At 41.8% G+C, this 19835-nt stretch overlaps 1 protein-coding gene across 3 annotated transcripts in view; it reads right to left on the reverse strand.

Annotated features, from left to right (window-relative positions):
- The window catches only part of CLASP1 (cytoplasmic linker associated protein 1), a 169945-nt gene that overhangs the window by 87009 nt on the left and 63101 nt on the right, over window positions 1-19835 (reverse strand). For all 3 annotated transcript variants that reach the window (XM_060278738.1, XM_035128785.2, XM_035128806.2), the window contains exons 9-13: window positions 4255-4407; window positions 3332-3405; window positions 2733-2825; window positions 1622-1767; window positions 711-846 (exon numbers count right to left, since the gene is read on the reverse strand). In XM_060278738.1, the coding sequence (XP_060134721.1) occupies window positions 711-846; window positions 1622-1767; window positions 2733-2825; window positions 3332-3405; window positions 4255-4407 (602 nt within the window). The remainder of the gene's footprint in view (window positions 1-710; window positions 847-1621; window positions 1768-2732; window positions 2826-3331; window positions 3406-4254; window positions 4408-19835) is intronic.

A 19835-nucleotide genomic window follows, 5' to 3' on the forward strand; every position in this document is an offset into this window, starting at 1 on the left:
GGCGGCGGGGCGGCGGGAGACTTAAAGCTGTTTACAGAAAATAAAGATTTACAACTCTATTTTGAAACATACAAAAGTTTAAAAATACTAAAAAAGTTTTCTAGTTTTGCCTCTACAGAATCTGTGATGATACAGCTATGTGTCTTTTAACGCTGATATTTTCTATGGATTTATTTGTTTCTCCTTTCAGGTATTGAAAACCAAAATTGAATTTAAAAATGCAGGGGATCATCAACAAGGCTCAGACACAGAGTAGGAATTCGGATATGTTTGCATGCTCGCTTTCTCAGGGCAAGTTCTGATTACTAACAAACGATTCCTATCCCTCCTCGTCTCCAACAAATGACGTGCCTTATTCTTCCATCAGAATTGTACAAGTTATGAATTTAGCATAGCTCACTGTCAAACTATTAGACGGTAGCCCAGAGGATACCGTTGAATCACTTCATTTCTTAGCTTTGTTGGTTTCCAGTCTGGCTATGTTCCATGAAGGAACATTGTGGAAATTAGCACATTTGTGCGCTTTGTCTGCAAACACACACACACCGTCTTCTTGTCTGCCAAATGTTGTCCCATTTAGGATTCTTCTGGAGAGCATGCTAATTGGATTGTTTTTCAAATGTTTATATCCCCCCCCCCCAAAAAACCCCTCTAATAAATAAAAATATTCCCTGGTGTCATGATTTACATTTGCTTTGAGAGATACTCACCCGGATAATTAATCTAACAGCTACCACACCAGAGGTGGCCATTACTTTGGCACTGTTGGGAATGAGATTAAAGATTGTTGGCATGATGGCTTCTGCCCCATGGTCAAACTTGTTACCCAAGACTGATGACAAATGCCTGAAACAATATAAATAAATAAACACAAGAATGATGTCATAACAGTAAAACAAAACAAAAAGGGAGGTCAATATGATCATATGCTACTTAGAAGCAGGAGCTCTCAGCATCTTTCAGTTGTATCAATAGATTACAAACACCATAACTAGAAACTGGGTTAACAAAACATTTCACATTTTTTTCCTCTAACAGATAATGTGGTTTATTTTTTGTATGTGTTTTAACAAGCGATAGAGTTAGCGCAGGTCACTGTTGCACTACCAGGGAACAGCCCAGAAGGCATAGCTAAATTGCTTGCTTTCTCAGTACAGTACTGTCAGTTTCAGGCCCATCCTTTTCATAAGCTTTCCATCTTGTCTTGACATTTGTAAATTTTAGAGGCGCTGTTAAATGTGCCCTAGAGTCCAGCAGACTCCAATGTAGAATTACCACCAACAGGAAGAGCAGGCCAAAGCGACGATTTGAACTTTCGCCCTGAACTCTGTTTGAACCTAGAAGCAATATTATAGCCTTCCGTTTTAAAAAAATAAAAGTTCTGCTTCTGGTACATTCATAATACGGTGTAGCACTTGGCTTCAGGGGTAAAACTTAAGAACAATATAAAATAAGCTTCTAGGCACTTAAACCAAGAACTTACCAAGAACTGTTAAGCAATCTAACTCAGAGCGCCCCCAACCCTGCCAAAACAGAAGTGACAGGACTGCGGACAAACCACTGCAATCCCTGTTACAACAGTTAACAAGACAGCTAAGAATATGTAGATTGCATTCCTTACCCCAATGTGATACAAGCCTCTCGCACCACCTGGGACCGCAAGTCTTTAGCAGATAGTTTAAACGCTCCATCGAGGAGCCGCAGGAGTTGAAAAAAGGTATCATACTCAGCAGCTCCAGCCAGCAATAAAGACCGGATCTTTTTTAGCTGTTGGGTAACAAGAACAAACTGCAGATTAATATTAACCATGTTTTATAATAATTTAATCATAATTCATTATTTATACCCCGCCCATCTGGCTGGGTTTCCCCCATCTGGATTGGTTTTAAAGTGACATGTGAACCACCGAGGAATGTGGCCTATTCAAACTTCTTTCTACAAGCCTGTGAACTGAAAGCTAAATTTCCTTCTTTACATCCGCCACTCTCTCTCTCTCTCTCTCCCCAGAAAGAAAACTAGAATTTATGAGGTATAATAGTTCTGAATACATTCTGAGTCCTGGAGAGACATTGTGGTTGGACCAGGGTTGGGGAGCGGGAATCAAGAGGAGCTATCTGTAGCTGACCTAGGGGTTGGGACAGGCTGTATCAGAGGCTTGAGAAGGGGAGGGAGCTACGGATGAGGTGTCAGATACCAGAGAGGGCTCCAGCAGCGCATAGGCTCTTAGTGCTCCGTTCTGTCCCCTTGTTACTCAGGCGCACTGAACCTGCTTCACTCCCAACCTCTGTACCAGGTTCACCTCCAATCTCAGCATCCCCTCCAGCACCACCAGAGTCATTGGAGTGTAGGTGTGAACAGGCACCTTAGATCCAGCCCTCTGGAAGTAATTTCCATTTGCTTGCCAGTTTGCCATGCTTACTCCATTCCCATATAAGGGGACCCAAGAGAGCATGTTTCTTGTTGGATCAACACCGTAACTTGCTTAGCCATGTGTAGCACCTGCTGCACCTGATCTGACTGAGCATTAAAGATTTCGGCAGAAACCATACTCCAAGTTCATCCACTGAGAGCCAAGACATACAGATAGGTTTTGATTTCCATAAATATGCTATTTTCCACCATACCACAGAGTGAAAACCTTTCAGGTGTCCACTCTCACATAAGATACAAATGAGTGGTAAAATACAAGCCAGTTAAGTTGCAATGCATACAGAATTCCTACATATACTCACTGCAGCTACTCTCTGTTCCCAATCATGTTTGTCATCAGACAGGATTTCTCTGATTTTGTTTATGGATTCTTCAAGGTCTCGGGCAGAATAAATCTGGAAAGTATACATGACATTTCTTAAGATACGAGGCATATTTCCATAAACGCTGGGCTTATATTCAACTCCTACAGTTGATGAAACCTTTACAACAACTGCAGTCAGTCATCCACGCCAGCTTTAACTGCAACCCCCAACATCCTTGGCCACAGGCCATGCAAAATCCAGCTGATGGGCCTCAGAACAACATCTGGAGGGCACCATGTTGGCTGCCCCCTGCTCAACATACAGTCAGACAGCCAAAAAAATAAAAATATATATTATCTACAAAGAAAATATTAAAGAGGGTTTGCATTGGCCATGGGCTGAAGTAAGCTCCACCCATTGCTCTCCCCATAGCTAGCTGAAAGGTCTTTGGGAGCAGTGGCAGCATAATCTAAGTAACAATACTGAGACCTGGGCTGCTGAAGACATAACTGCTGGATAAGAAAGACTGGGTACATCAGCCCTGACTATGGCTGATGGACCCTGTGTGTGTGCGTGTTAACCCACATTATTATTACCTGAACTGTTGGGACATCTTCAAAAGCTTTAATGAAATCCTCCTCATCAACGGCACCAGCTCCTTCTTTAGTCGCTGGCAGATGCCAAAAAGAAAAGAGTGATTTAATGCTTCTTGTTAAACAATATTAAAACAAAATTAGAAAATAACAGGCAAAACAAGCTGGTGAAACCATCAAGACGCGCAAGGAGCTGCGTGTAAATATTTCTTATTGTGCTAAGGATAAGAAAGGCAAAGAAACTTAGAAGTAGTAAGAATAAGTGTAGCTCATTACACACAGAGTCTGGTAATATAACCAGAATATTACCTAAACTAGAGGGATGCCTTTTCTCTTAAAGGATTCAGACCCATGTATAATTAATGAAAGTATGGTATTCTTGACAGGAACATACAATGAAGATGGACAGATGGGCCGAAGAAGGAAAATCTTTAAAACATTAATTAGCTGAGGCTATTGTTCAGCATAGAAACTCTTGAAAGCTTACTGTAGGTGCCATTTGGAAACAGCTTCCTAGTTACGGTATTTTTTTCTCCCATTTTGGTTTTTGTGCAGTTCAGGAAGACAAGATATGAAAAAGTGCTGTCTTTATACGAACCACTACAAATTGCAAATGAATAAAGATTTGAAGAGAATTCTGATTTTGCACTACTAATAGGGGGGGAAATCTCTAGAAATACTATGAACAATTTAGTTATGTAGCGCCATGCTGACCTGACCCTGACCCTTATATTCCAGCAAAGTCATTTTGTATAGTTCTCAAAACTATGAAAGATCACAGCCAGCCTCCTAAAAATGTTATTTTCTTCTAGTCCATCAAGCAAATTCAGATGGGCACTCAAAACAGAAAATAAAACAACAAACATTTTATTTTTAGGGTCATGGGTTTTAGGTCAGCCTTATGATTTATCCAGGCCTCCACCTACCTGGAGCCTTTGAGACCAGAGGTGTTGTTCCAACTCTGCGAGCAGAACTCATCCCAGATTTTCGAGAGGTTGATGGAGCCTTTGAAGATGTCGAGGAGCTGGCTGAGGAAGGCCTGTTCCCATCCACAGAGTCGTCATCATCAAAGTTTTTATCTGCAAAAAAAGACACAAGATGAAATGTGAGCAAACTCACTCTGCAAGAATTCAGAAGACAGACCCGATTGCCAAAATGCTGGCCTTTCAAGTTCCAAGAACATATCCAAATTTCCAAATCCTTTCTAAAAAAGAGGGATAGGTTACCTTTTCAGTGAAGCGTATGACAGAAACTACAGAAAGGACAGTTTGTTTCAGGGGAATTCCCGAGCTCCTAAATTCCTTCCATTCTATCACCCTAATCTCTTCCAATGTCGAGATTAAACATAATTCCTTCACTAAAATTTCTTCTGACATCCAGGAGGAGAGATTGGTTAGTAATCATGCACAGCTTTCTCTCAAAGGCTGTGATGAACTGCTTGAAGTGTTCAAGGGCACAAAGAAATGTTTATTTATTCCTTGGACATGACTTGCAGCTGAGGAATATTGTAATCATGAAAATGCAGGCCTGGACCATATACACTATTCAGATATAGTGTATATAGATCTCCTTCTCAGATCTCCTTTCAGATATAGAAGGCTCTCCAGTATGAATTTCAGAAAACTAGCATTAACTTCTTCTGTCAAACATTTGGTGACTGCTCATTGTTCTCGCTGTTAGAAGCTTTAGTGCTTGTAGTAGCAAGGAAGATTTTATCTCATTTTTTACAAATCCAAAATCCTCATCTTCAAAACATTCCAGGATGTTGGAGGTGGCAGATGGTGTCTGGAACTGACATTCCCACCTCCTATTCCTCCCAATGAAGGCCTAGTTAACCCCAATTTCTAGAAATAGTTTCACAAGTCTTTGGAGTCCCGATACTGGAAATGTGCGGTGAAACTATTTTGATGAGCCCATAAAAATGTTCTGACATTTATCGTCCATTGCCAATGGTGCCATTCAAATACATCTGTTAAAGTCCATCCTCATCCAGTAGACAACATAAGAATGTGCTCTTTTATTTTGTATTGGAACAAACATGAAGTGAAATGTGAGAGACCTAGAGGCCTATGAAGGAAGGCACTCCCTCAGGCTTTCATGGCCTCCAACATCGTCAACAATATGAAACTGTCATCCTTCCACCCCTTACAAACAGACATTGCTCTATACATTAAGTAGCTGCAGAAATGTTCGTGATTATTATAAAAAGAAAACAGATATTTCAACAGCAAAAAGACTGCATTACTGTTCTCGTTCTCTATCTCTCTTTCACACACACACACACACACACACACACACACACACACACACACCACTCATCAAGGGTGTGGTTTATTATACTTTAGCATTAAATGAAGAAGAAAAAGCTTGATGTCCACGTTTCTCTTTAGAGAAGCACATTTCATTTTTATACATAGCATAAAGAGAAACCGCTTTTCAAAAGATTGCAGTATAGAAAAGATATCTCCTTATACATGATGTATAAAAATCCAGCACCCTTAGGAAAAGTTACAGAAATACATTTACCCATAACTTAGACCGAAAACCCATTTCATTCTGCCCACTAACCAGAATAAACTAACATTTCCCAGCTTCCCCTTCCGTTTCAATAAACTGACACATTCAAGACACCAAGCTCTGAAGCAGCATGTGCACAAGGCAGAAAGAGAAACAAAGAATAAGACAAAAATCAGAATATGGAACTTCGTGAAAACAAGATGCAAGCAGGCAGATCAACACAGTAAAGGAAAACTCATATCCAACCTCAGTTAAAACAGTTGGATGGTGCAGTGATAATTTATAGCAAGCATTAGATCCCGCACTCAAGCTCTACAGTTCATAACACTAAGTCCAAACAAGCTTTACTTCCACTGGCTTCAGTGGCCATAAACCAAGGCAGTGCATGCTTTTCTGTGATGAACGATTATCTATCACTGCTGATTCTTTGGCTCATATATGAATGATGACTAGCAATATGCAGACACATGCCTTGTGTGTAAAGAGGCCTTTGTCTGCTCTCAATTGTTAGGGAAGAATACAACGCTTACAAAGCCCTCTCACATTTTCTCTAAATAAAAGGAGGAAATCGTGAGAAATTTGCTTACGGGTACAAATCCTTTTGCAAATAATCTTCCTCAACATTCCTTCATGCTTTCCATAGCAAGCCGAGATGCAACGCTGTCTCGCAGACCACTGCAGCTTTCAAGTCCAGGACATAATCAATCCTTGCCCCTTGCATTCATTAGGCATTCTGCTTTCACACGCGGAGTTAAACAGCCCAGGCTTCAGCACTGAGACTTGAGAGGAGGACAGAGAATCCCACAGTCAATCCTTGTGAATTTCAAACCTTCCAATGGGGTGAAACAGGCTAGGACTGAGAGGCGGCTTCAGCAGGCAAACCTACTGTGGCTGGCTTGACTACCAAGAGGTAGCAGTAGCCCCATATCATCCCTTGGGAAGGTTAATGGGAGTGTCTCAACAGCTCTCGTCATTTGTCCATGACAAATACATTTGTCATTATTAGTTTTTAAAAGAAGGGTTGTGTCAAGGGCAAAATTAGAAGAAAGAGATGCTATGCCAGGAATCCCAAGAATCTATGCTGATTAATGGAGGGGGGGGGAGACACAACTGCCCCTCACAGGTTTATAAATTCTATAAAGGTACGTCAGAAGGCTTCTAAATTGGAAGCCTTTGCTTCAAAACAAATGAACAAACCAACAAGCAAGATCTTCCTCAGTTTTCATAACCTAAGTCCTAAATATGTTGCTCTTCAGATAAAACCATGAGCTCTGTGCTGTGTTCCTCATTTCCACTGGAAAGCAAGAGCTCTCAGGAGAAGCAATTTTGTAACAATCTGTTTATTTTAACAATTGTGCTGGTGACTCTTAGCCCAACAATTTTGGATAAAAAGTCCACAAATTTCCCAGAGCAATAAGTAGACACCTCATAACAAATATATCTAAGCAGCCACCTTCAAAGACTCAACATACGTTGTTGCTAGAAATGTGATTTGTTCCCAGGCCTAGAGCAGCCTTTCACAACCTGGTATCCACCAGATGTTTTGCAATACAACTTTAATCAGTCCCAGGCAACATGGTTCAATAGTCAGGGGTGGTGGGAATTGTAGTCCAAAACATCTGGAAGCTACCAACTTTGGGAAGGCTGGTGAAGAGCACATGCAAACCTGTGCATGCATTTTCTAGTGTGTAAGAGAGAGAGTTCTTTTATTTCCACAACTGGATTCCCTAAGCTGTTTTCCAAACGACACAGTGAAAACATGCCAACAATACCAGAAAAATACTAGCCTGTTCTCACAGGCACATTTATTTTCGTAACCGCTGTGGCACACTTAACAGGCTCGGATTCAGTGCTGAATCAAAATCTTGGAAATGATAGGAGCAGCTTTCCACAAGAGGCTTTTAAGAGAATGGCACTTCCACAAAGAGCTAGGTTTATTATTGATCATGCCTGTCATAGCATACAAAATGCCTTGTGAATTTGTTTTTCATTTAGTGCTATATCAACCCCACTGGATAGGTTAGAATGAAATGGGGCTTGTCTAAAGCAAACTAATATGCCCCACCGTGGCTGATCAGGGTTTTGAGTGCGACTGTTTCAGGTTGAAAACAAACCACTGGCTCCTTAGCACCATATTTCCTGGATTACTGAATAAAGACCTCATGATATAGAAGCTCTAATGCTCTGAGGAAAATTGTCTGCTCCCACATAAGCTAGACCACTAAAACTTCACAATGTAAAAAAATATTCCTGATAGGAAGAAAATATTTCATATTATCATCTTCTACCTATCAAAGATAAACCTTGAAAAATGTGTCAAAAAAGCACTACACAATATTTTTAAAAATTACCCAGGGGAAAAATTCCATACATTTACAGTGAAATGGACATCAATATCCCAGGATGCTAACAATCCTAAAAACAGGTAGACAGAGGAAAGTTTTTCAATAATTAACACCCAAGGTGTTATTTTAAACCAGCTACATGATTCTGGATTACAGCATTGATGCAATCAGTTGCAGTGGCTTCTAACCCCTCGGAAAACAAGTCCACTTCTACAATTACTTTTTTGGGTAAGTACATTGTATGGAAACAAGCCTCAATGACCTCACCCAAACTCAGCAAGCTGCTTTCAGTGCAGGGAAGGGAGAAGACAGCTACGCCTAAATGGCCTGGCAAGCACAGACTCCACTATCTCAAATGCAAAAGGTTTCTACCTTTTTTCCTGGTCTCACCTTGGGATGGTGAGACGGGGGGGGGGGGGCATCAACATGATCACTCCCAAGGGTCTGCCCCACTGCTGCCGAACCCACACCCTCCCTTGGTTTACTATGGAGGTGTAGCCTATGAAGCAGGTTGGGAGATGACCAGAATGCAAGCGGTGGAAAGCTCACTCTGAACCTAGCCAGACACTTGGCTGGCATTATCATGTACCTAACAAGAGGCAGTGAAGGTGAAGAATAACTCCTTTGTAAGCTCCCCAATAGCTGTCCAGCAGAATTGTTTTGGGCGGTCCAGAGGCTAGTCAGACTAGAAGTAGTGGGTGGACCTTTGCAACACCCAGTTTGCATGGTGTGAGTTGTATGCACGGCCCTATGAAAACAAAGTCACTAGGCCCTGCAGTGCCTTGGATGTCGCAGCTGTTGAAACCCCGGTCGAGGAGTCCAGTGCAAGGCCTTCTGATACGTTCTGGGATCAGTTTCAGTTTATTGCAGCTTTATGACGTGGGGAGGATGCTTGCAAGGGTGTAACCCCTCTCTGCAGCAGTGGCGGGCGGTTGGTTGGGTTGGACTAGGGTGTGGTGAACACTTCTTTGTGTAATAGTTGTGCCCACTGCCCTTAAACAGGCAGTAATACATCCACTTTTGAAGAATCCCACCCTAGACCCTGGGGTTTACAAAAACTACTGCTTGCTCATTAATACCCCTTTCTCGGGTGAGGAGACGGAGAGACTGGTGGGGTTTCGGCGAGTACGGAGATTTAAAAGGCCATGCTTTATTCTTCTTCCCTCTTAAGTGTCTATGAGAATTTCATTCCAACTTGGACCAACTCTCCCTGAATACATGAAAGGGCGGGGGAGAGGCTTCAGAAATTTATTCAGTTGTAAGGGCAAAGGCGGAAGGGAGAGGGATGAGTATAGGATACTGCTGCATTCCCTTTTAAAAAGGACCAAATGGACTTCCTTAGGATGCATACCATAAATGGCATGTACAACTTCTGATAATGCAGCAATTGCAGTTCTCTTTTGAAATATTAATGTTCACCCCCTGGTCCTGCATGTAATTTATGAAACTAAATTGCACAGGAAGGAACTGGAAGGGCTATGCTGTCTGGGAAGAAGAACATGGTCATATCTAATTATTTTAATATGTTATACATGCACAGTGAGCTTTACTGCTGTTTTAAGCAGTGTGATCACCACTGGAAACTGCCTCTTCAATGGTAGCAGCCATTCTTCCCAAGTGGCATCAAGTCTTCAACCGAGACTTAGCTAGACCTAGTCCTAGAATAACTGATTATCCCTAAACATGAACCATCTTGAAGAAATTCCAGTTTGTTTAGTACAACCCACCAAAGAAACTGATTTGTGACCAAGTGCTTTTTTTGTGCACAGGGTCAGCATTTGCAGCATTTTAAATACATATATAGAATAGCATCATTATATATGACCCCAATTATTCCACTCTCGGTTGAATGCATCTAGCTGTACTAAAGTTAGGAAGCTCTCAAACAAATCTGTCTCCTGTGCATATTTCAGCCATAAAACTAATTGCTAGACTTAAACACAGATGGTTAAGAGCACTTTAATTTTAGATGTAGCTTTATAGGAGCAAAAGTTGTAGGCACTGTCAGATTCTCTGTTAGTAGCTTGTTTTAAGAAAATAATAACAGTAAAGTAGACTTTCATCACAGCAATGAAACAGCAGAAGGTTTAATCATACCCAGAACTGCATCAGCCACTCTGACCATAGCTGCCAAGTTTTCCCTTTTCTCGCGAGGATAACTTGGCAGCTATGACTCTGACACAGTCAGAAGATTCAGCATACCACATCAAGCTGCGTATATTAGTATGTGTGCTGTTTTTTGTTTCTCAAAATATATATATTAAGTGCTAGGAAATTAAAAATGTGACTCACAAGGAAGCTGACTTTATTCTGTCAAATTTATTTATGTAAAATACTCCCAACTTGTGCGCACACTGTGCTCAGGGCAATGCACAACGTAATTTAAAAACAAGCACATAAATGCCACTAAAATTTAATTTAAAGGCCATAATTACAAAAAAACCCAGAAACGAGAACCAGAAGCAACCTCTACAAGACCTTCCAGCCAAATGCCTTGACACATAGGCAACTTCAGTGCAACCTGAGCTGATGATGAGTTAGGCTTATTACCACAGAATCAAACAGTAATCATGAACGTCCAGCCAGTAGAGAGATGCTCCAAGAACCAGGAAAAAAATAGGTAAGGGCCAACTTTCAAGGAGAAAATGTTTTATTTAAATAGTAAGAAATGGGAAATGCAGTAACCAATTATATTTACCTAAAGCAGGCATCCCCAAACTTCGGCCCTCCAGATGTTTTGGACTACAATTACCATCATCCCTGACCACTGGTCCTGTTAGCTAGGGACCATGCGAGTTGTAGGCCAAAACATCTGGAGGGCCGCAGTGTGGGGATGCCTGACCTAAAGCCACTGATTTCAGTGGGCTATGCTGCAGCATGAGCTCACTGAATTATTTCCTCCACCCCACCGCAATTTCAGACATTTCACATTTGTATGATTCTGAAGATTTGCATGTGAGCTTAAGATCTATGTTGAAAGCTGTAAACTCTATAAATTTGGCAAATACAAGTGTTATTTAAGCTGATCAAAGTATGTGAGATATCTACTTTCGGGGTCTATGGAGTGCATAGGAAGGGCTTTATCAATCATCTACTTCAGCGCCTCCATAGTAGGGCTCGTTAACCCTGCTTACAAATTTTACCCTGTGGTGGCTATGCAGTAAAATAAAATCCTGGTCTACACCTGCTCCACAAGACCTGTGAATTCTGTGCTATTTTCGCCCAGCAGTGCTAATGAGAATTTATTGCACTTGGTATTTTTAGCTCTAAGAAAACTCTCATGCTGTTATTCGATTCAACCAGATGGAGAGAGAGAAATATGTCTGCAGTCATATTTTTGATCACTTCTTTACAAACCAGAACAAAAAGGCAACACTTCATCAAAATAATCTGTGGCAAAAAGATACAAAGTTGCACAACTAACGCGCACTTGCATGAGACAGGAGGATAGCGGAGATCTCACTAAGTTCAAGGATGAGCATGAATCAACGTAACTGAGTCGAGTTCCAAAGAAATCCTTGTACATTATAAAAGCAGTGGATCCAATTTTGCTTCAAATGAGTGCAATCACAGTTTATAAGTAAAATAAGAGTAAGAGTAAGCGCTACCTCTCCTTCAAATCAGAACCTGTGAGAGCGGTGAAGGTCCTGTGTGAGTGTCTGGAGGCGGTTGGATGATGGATGGTGGCTAACAGATTGAGGTTGAATCGTGACAAGGCAGAAACACTGTTTTGAGGGGACAGGGGGCAGGTGGGTGTGGGGGACTCCCTGGTCCTGAACGAGGTAACCGTATGCCTGAAAGACCAGGTACGCAGCCTGGGAGTCATTTTGGACTCACAGCTGTCCATGGAGGCACAGATCAGTTCTATGTCCAGGGCAACTGTCTACCAGCTCCATCTGGTACGCTGGATGAGACCCTACCTGCAAACTGTCTCGCCAGGGTGGTGAATGCTCTAGTTATCTCCCACTTGGACTACTGCAGTGCGTTTTACGTGGGGCTACCTTTGAAGGTGACTAGGAAACTACAACTAGTCCAGAATGCGGTAGCTATACTGGTGACTGGGAGTGGCTGCCGGGACGTATGTTTCCAATTCAATTCAAAGTGTTGGTGCTGACCTTTAAAGCCCAGACGGCCTTGGCCTAGCACACCTGAAGGAGCGTCTCCACTCCCATCGCTCAGTCCAGGCAATGAGGACCTCCTCTGAGGGTCTTCTGCTGGTTCCCTCACTGCGAAAAGCCAAGTTACAGGGACCCAGGCAGAGGGCCTTCTCGGTAGTGGCGCCCACCCTGTGGAACGTCCTCCCTTCAGATGTTCAAGGAAATAAAGAATTACACAACTTTTAGAAGACATCTGAAGGCAGCCCTGCATTGGGAGGTTTTTAATGCTTTATGTTTTTATTATGTTTTAAGATATTCTGTAAGCTGCCCAGAGTGGGCAGGGTATAAATAATAAAAGTATCATCATCATCAATATAGCACTGCACTTTGCAGAAACAACAATGGATGGAATGAAAAACAACTACACAGTGTTAGGGTTAGAAGCGATTGAGTTGCATCAGCAGGAGCTGGCTGAGGGACTTACACATAGAGTCATACCAAGACTTAAACAAATGCTTGGTTTAATGGAGAAAGTAAAAATAACAAAAATTAAATTAGGCTTACACAAAACACCCACACAACCAAACCACCCACCAAGAGCACACTGGGAAATCGCCCAGCACAGAGGCAACACACAACACCCCTGATATACCCTGCATCATCAGCTTCACAGCAACACCTGTGGAGCTGCTCCACAGCTGCAGAGCCCCAGTCACTAAATCTTTCCTGACTCTTAAAGGTACAGTGAAACAATAATGACACTTTTACACAATCATTCAACACACAGATGTCAGTTTAAACATATATTAGTTTATATTCAGTGTATTTGCAGCACCAAAGTAGCTCTATGACACCATACTCATTAAATGATCCATACTGTTTCAATTATTAGCTATTGCTTTTAAAAGTACAGTTGCCGAAAATAAGATAAAGGATGATAGACTTATTAGGAGAATATAGGACTGATAATCATTGCTGCGCATTTCTTTCGGAGCCACTCACTCAAAGCCATTAAGAAAATGAGTGATCTCTGTCTGGTACAGTATCCATTCTTATGGATCATTGTCACTGACACTCATCACCATGAACCGTCTTCAACATGGAGGTTTGAGTTCTAAAATATTTACACTTCCGTTATTAATTAATCCTCATGAAATCAGTTAATGAGAGTCAGAGGAAATATCGGATCTGGCCCCACAGAACTTGTTCCTTGACCCTACATGTTGTTGTTCTTATTTTTATTATGCATGTTGTGGTTTTTATATTGTAATTTTATGTTGTGAAGCGCCCTGAGATCTACGGATGAAGAGGGGTATACAAATTTAATAAATAATAAAATTAATAGTAGTAGTAGTAGTAGTAGTAATAATAATAATACATAGCTACTTGAAAAGATAATATAGGATACAGGAATCTCATTTCTTAGCAGGACTATATTTGTTTAACATTACTGAGTACATTTTGTAAGATCTTGCTGACTACATGTTACACAGAACAATGCGATCATGGCTGTCACATAGCTTTGACTAGGTCAGTAGCGAGGGGAGTGGAATTGAATTACTGGCAGTGTTCCTCCCTAATGTCCTGCATTATACAGTGAACTCACTAGAGACTGTGCATGCAAATAAAGTGAGGCAGCATTATTCATTACTGTCTAGTCCTAGGGAAGAAAACAAGGAAGAGATTCACTTTGCTTAGAACAACACAGCAATAGGATTCCTCTGGTGATACAGAGGGCTATGATTAATTCTTTCAGTAGGCAAACAAGACATCCATTAGACAGTACTTGTTTATATCTATTAGCGCTATAAAAAAAGAGAGGCTTCCATTCATTACAGAATGGGAATTTGCACTAATTCACAACATAGCCAATGAACATGTAACAATCATGCATATTTAAGAAAGCTCAAGCAAGGTAACACAGCAGTAGATAGTTATAAAAGAGTTATTCTGGATGCATTAGGATAAGCACATGACATCTGGCTTTGAGCCAGTTCCTGTTCTTACTCAGAAGTAAATCCCTCTTCTGAGGCTTACTTCTAAGCAAGTGTGCACAGGATTCCAAGCTAAGTGGTTCAAAGTCTAGGCTACCGTAGGATTTGGGGAACACCCAACCAATTCCCTGCAAACTACTATTTTATTTTATTATTTTATTTTATTTCATTGACAGCTGATGTAGGCATCTTTGCTATAGGGAAAATAAGACCTCTATTTCGATAGCTCCTGTATGAAGCAAACCAACTATTTATGCGCCCTTTAGGTAGAAACTAAGGCATGTCTGCTGAAGCATTTCTGCTTGAGATGTATGTTAAATGACATGTGGACAGTTAGATGGTGAAGCAGACAACACTGAGAGGTGAACAAGTGAACAAAAATATATTGTGGTGTACACATGCGTTTTACGGATGGCATATCAGAGGCTGTGGAATCTGTGGAAGCATAAAAGGAAGATACTTTGGATTCATGTTTGGCTAATTCATTCACATACACGCTCACAGGGCGTTTTGTGCCTCCATTATGTATTGCCTGACAGACCAAGAGGGGCTTCCCTAATGATGTAGGTGGTTGCCCACGTTATCATTTTGCTTCATCAAGATGAGCTCTGTATAGGAAAACTGCAACAAGTAAAGCCATCCTACAGTGAAAAGCTCGCATCACTCCTATTCTGAGTGCTGATGAGCTCTTGAGCTCCGTTTAAGTTACTGGTACCAGGATACAAAGCCCTAAATCAGGCATCCCCAAACTGTGGCCCTCCAGATGCTTTGGCCTACAACTCCCATGATCCCTAGCTAACAGGACCCGTGGTCGGGGAAGATGGGAATTGTAGTCCAAAACATCTGGAAGGCCGAAGTTCGGGGATGCCTGCCCTAAATGATCTGAGACTCAAGGACTGGACTCAATGACTTTTCGCCCGAAGTCCCAACTTGCAGTTTATGATGAAGGGGAAGAGGCTCTTCTCATGGTCCCACAACTGAGGATAGCTAGGAGGATGCAAATGCAGAGAGGGCTTTCTCCAAGGCAGCACTCTACCCCTCCTGTGGGACATGATGCCCCTTCTCTGGACATGTTCAGGTGGACAAATTTTTTTTTTTGGTCCAGCTCTTTTGAATGGGAAGTGTTATGTTTAGGCACTGTTGCTTTTATCACTGTCACTGATTATTGGATATGGTTTCATCAGTTTTTATGCTATTAACTGCCCCAGGAGCCCTTTGGGGAGGAAGGGGGGATACAAATCTAATAAATAAAGATCAGTATAACTTTCCATATGGCAGAAAAGTGTCCACAAGGTATTGCCATCAAAATGATGACAGTTCAGAAATGTCATCCCTTGACATAAGGATTTTTTTTGGGGGGGGGGATAAATCAGTCTTTCTAGTGCCATACAACCAATCATTTGGCAACCAGGAAAGCATGAAAGAACCGCCTCCAATAGGCTTTACAACGCCAAACAGAGTTCTGCAGGAACATTGTGTCTGAGAACTGCAGTTGCAAATCCAAAAGTAACAATATCAGGACGTTGCAGAAGGTAGGATCGGGTTTGTTCTTAAATACAAACTGTGTAGTCCTAGAGATTGTCAGTCCCACTGAGCTCAGGAGAGTCTACTACTAGATAAGCATGCACAGGATTGCAGCCTAAGAAAGCAGCAGTGCAGTGAGAGGAGACGGAAGAGACAGTTATTAAAGCAGTGGCAAAACAAAAGGTTTACAATGCTAATTATTTTATTCTCCAAACTTCCTCTGGGTCATGAACATTTCCATCACTTCACTGTTCTAACAGCAATCTTACCCAACATAAGCATACTTGAGCAGCTTTATACTGTACTAGGAATTAAAGGAAGTGATTGGTGCAAACAATACATTGGCTATTTCATAGCTTATTATACTGCTAGATTCTTAATCATACTAGAAAAACTGTTGTGTTATTAATCCTGCTGAAAAGAAACAATCTATAACCTCCCCCCCCCCCCCGTTTCAAGCAATGGTATTATCTGAGTGCATTATCTTCCTGCGTCATTAAGCTACCTACCATTACTTTAACAGGTTCAAGTATCACCTGCACTGAGATAATGTAATCATATAATTTTACTGCCTAAGATAACAGTTAAGAGTTAACAGTTAACTGTTTAGAGTCGCAACCAATTTAGAAGCTCCAGTTTACATCTCCTTAAAACATTAAGAGCGAGATCCCATCAAGATGAAATAGGCAACAGAAAGGAACTGATAGGCAGCAAAGTTTTGTGTCACACATTCCTTATCAGCCACAATACTTCAGTTCCTCCCTCCCGTTTAATCTGTTACAACACAAGTGAATCATGCTTTACCAACAAGATTTTTTTTAATGGCAGCTGAGGAAGCCTTGTTTTCACAGAAAAACACCTGCCAGTCTTTGGAAAGAGGGTGGAGAGAACAGCACAAACACAGTAAAGTCGAAGATGGCTAATGCAAATGGTTCCCCCAAAGAGAAAAGCAGCAGTCTGTGCCTCCCTGCAAATTAATGCTTCACAAGATTGCAGGCGATTCAGCATCACCCCAACCCCCATCTCTGCTATGTTACTATGCAGCCCACTTCAATATACTTTTCTTGCTGCTGCGGAATTTGGCTGTTAGGAAAACAGAACCAGGCTCTTAGCTGTCATTCACTTTCGCTTCCCAAATGTATTGTGCCTAAACAATTATTGTGATGAAGGCTGCAATTCTAAACACACTTAGCTGGAATTCAAGTCCCACTGAATATAGTGAGACTTGCCTCCAAATAAACATGTATAGGATTGTGCTGTTAGCCTTCCATAAGCTACTGTGCAACCGATTCCTTCTTTTCCTCCCCTAACCACACCTGCCTGTCTTCTAATGCCAGTGTAACACACAAACATACCAACAAGCATCCACACATATTACAAGGCATTTTGCCCCTAGAAATAAGATTACAATATTCCAGATCAGTTTATCTGTATTCCTATACAGAAACTTTTTTAAAAAGCATAAAAAATCCCTTCTATATCTAATGAAGAGATGCCATTTCCCTAAACTTTTTTACATGGGGATAATGCCTCTAGCAGGGGGGATGGCAGGGGGGAATCCATTTGTCAGGAGAAAATAACTTCTGATGGCATAAACAGGCTCAGTCGTCTGTAGCATATATATATATATATACATGCTGCCTGCTTGTTTGTTAAGCAAAATGCCTACCTTTGCTGGCAGTCATGATCTGCAGAAGTCCTGTGATGCTAGACAACGGCTGGATCTGAAAGCAGTCCTACAGTGGAAGCATCAACTCAAACAGGAGTTAACTCTCCACCCTCTTTGACCAAGCATGAGAAGCAACTGCTACACTCCTCCAAAATAAAAGCCTCCTCTGCAGTTGGAAAAGCGGTGCTTGCTCCTTTCAGCACAATCTCTCTTTGCATGTACAACAGGATTCAGCAGAAAGGAAGCATTGCCCCCCCCCAGCCCCAGCTCTTTCACATCTCCCTTCAGAAAACCAGCAGAAGCAACCAGAGGGATTTCAAAAATGTTATTTATAATGATGCTTTTCACCAGAGCATTGGAAAGCCTAACCAAGTTCAACAGATGCAGATCACAAGGAACCCTCTGGGTACCGTTCCCATCACTGGCTGATTAAGTTAAATCTCAATAAATTTTAACTCAAAGGGAAGCCAGTAATGCATTCAGGAATTGTAATCCTTTATTCTTTTTTTTTTAAAAAAAAAGCCAGACACAGTTCTGCAACTGAGTATGGGGTGCCCCCCCCCAAAAAAAACAGTGTTAAGTTATGCATATTTTAGTATTTGCTTTTTTTCAGAACTCCAAATAAGTATCCTATAAATTCCATGGCACGGTCCAGAACAGAGACACACCTCTCTGCCTAACCAAAACATTTTGGCCCATTACATAAAGGCCCTGTTACAACAAAATTAAAAGTATCCAATTCTGTTTTCTAGTTTATAAGCAGCTTGCTTTAACGGATACAAAACAACCACAGTCACCTTTTCAGTTGTACCCGCTGCTGATGTATTGGAAATTATGCAGGAGGGAGGGGCTTGGTTTCCAGAAACCTGGGTGCTCTAGCAGGACCAGGCTTAGAGACATTGCAATGGAGTTTTAACCAGGGCAGTTCAAAAGGGCAAGGTGGAACTTCCAGGCATTACTGTATATTCCTGCGTATAAGACTACTTTTTAACCCAGGAAAAACTTCTCAAAAATTGGGGGTCGTCTTATACGCCGGGTCATATTTCTTATACAGCGAGTATATCCCAAACTCTGTATTTTAACTGGAAAAGTTGGGGGTCGTCTTATACGCCCAGTCGTCTTATATGCCAGAATGTACGGGTAAATTCCTGCTTTATATCTCTGGTGTTTTGTGTTGAGTGGGCTGTTCCCTTAGCCCCACATTGCAAGAGAGTCAATACAGGCAGGCAAGCAAGCAAGCTCTCTTTGTTTCACCTTAGGCATTCCATCCAATTCCTGAGTATGGCCTTTGAATTGCCAACTATGCTGATATTTCTAATGGGCCTGGTTCTGATTATCATTTGCGGCTTCATAAACCAGGAACAGCCATTTGGGTAGAGCCCTCCTCCCTCACCGGTCCCCTCAAGCTACTTCTTCCTGTTGTGTACCATCTTTGGTGCTCCATTCCTGGTTTGCAGTAAGCCAGAGTTCCTTGTTAAATCTGAACCAAGAGGACTGTGGCCACACCACATCTGCACTGCAATTCTAAAGCTGTATCACGCTACAATTCCAGAGTGGTTTAACAAGCAAACCCCTCTTCCCCAGGGAACACTGGGAATTATAGCTCTGTGAAGAGAATAGTGGTCTCTGAACAACTCTCAGGATTCGGCATAGGCAAACTCAGCCCTCCAGCTGTTTTGGGACTACAACTCCCATCATCCCTAGCTAACAGGACCAGTGGTCAGGGATGATGTGAATTGTAGTCCCAAAACATCTGGAGGGCCAAGTTTGCCTATGCCTGCTCAGGACCCTTAAATTATGTTTCCCATGATTCTTTGGGGGAAAACCATGACTGTTTAAAATGGTATGGTGCTACTTTAAATGGTCCAGTGCAGATGTGGCCTCTGTCTGCACATCACTCAACACATCAGCATAATAAACAAGGCTCAGTTCCCTGGTTTAGACATAATGGGAAACTCTGGTGAAATGCCTCTTTTTAATTGGAAAGAGGAAGTCACAGTATCAAACTGAAAGTAAGAACGTACCTCCATCACCCCTGTTTCTCACTATGTTGGAACTGCAGCTCTTCTGGATAGTGAAGTCAATTTATTTGATCTGGCTTAGGCACTGAACAGCTGCTTTATTGATTAAGGGAGCATCAGTTATAAAGGTAAAGGGACCCCTGACCATTAGGTCCAGTCGTGACCGACTCTGGGGTTGTGGCGCTCACCTCGCGTTATTGGCCGAGGGAGCCGCCGTACAGCTTCCAGGTCATGTGGCCACACAACATTTCAAATGTCCTGCTATTAACTTCTACCTCACACACCTAATGGAGCGCTGCCTCGTGGGGAACTAGAGAAAATGATAAATAAGTTGCCACAA

This window comes from Zootoca vivipara, chromosome 1, assembly GCF_963506605.1.
Source record: "Zootoca vivipara chromosome 1, rZooViv1.1, whole genome shotgun sequence".
NCBI classification, from domain to species: Eukaryota; Metazoa; Chordata; class Lepidosauria; order Squamata; family Lacertidae; genus Zootoca; species Zootoca vivipara.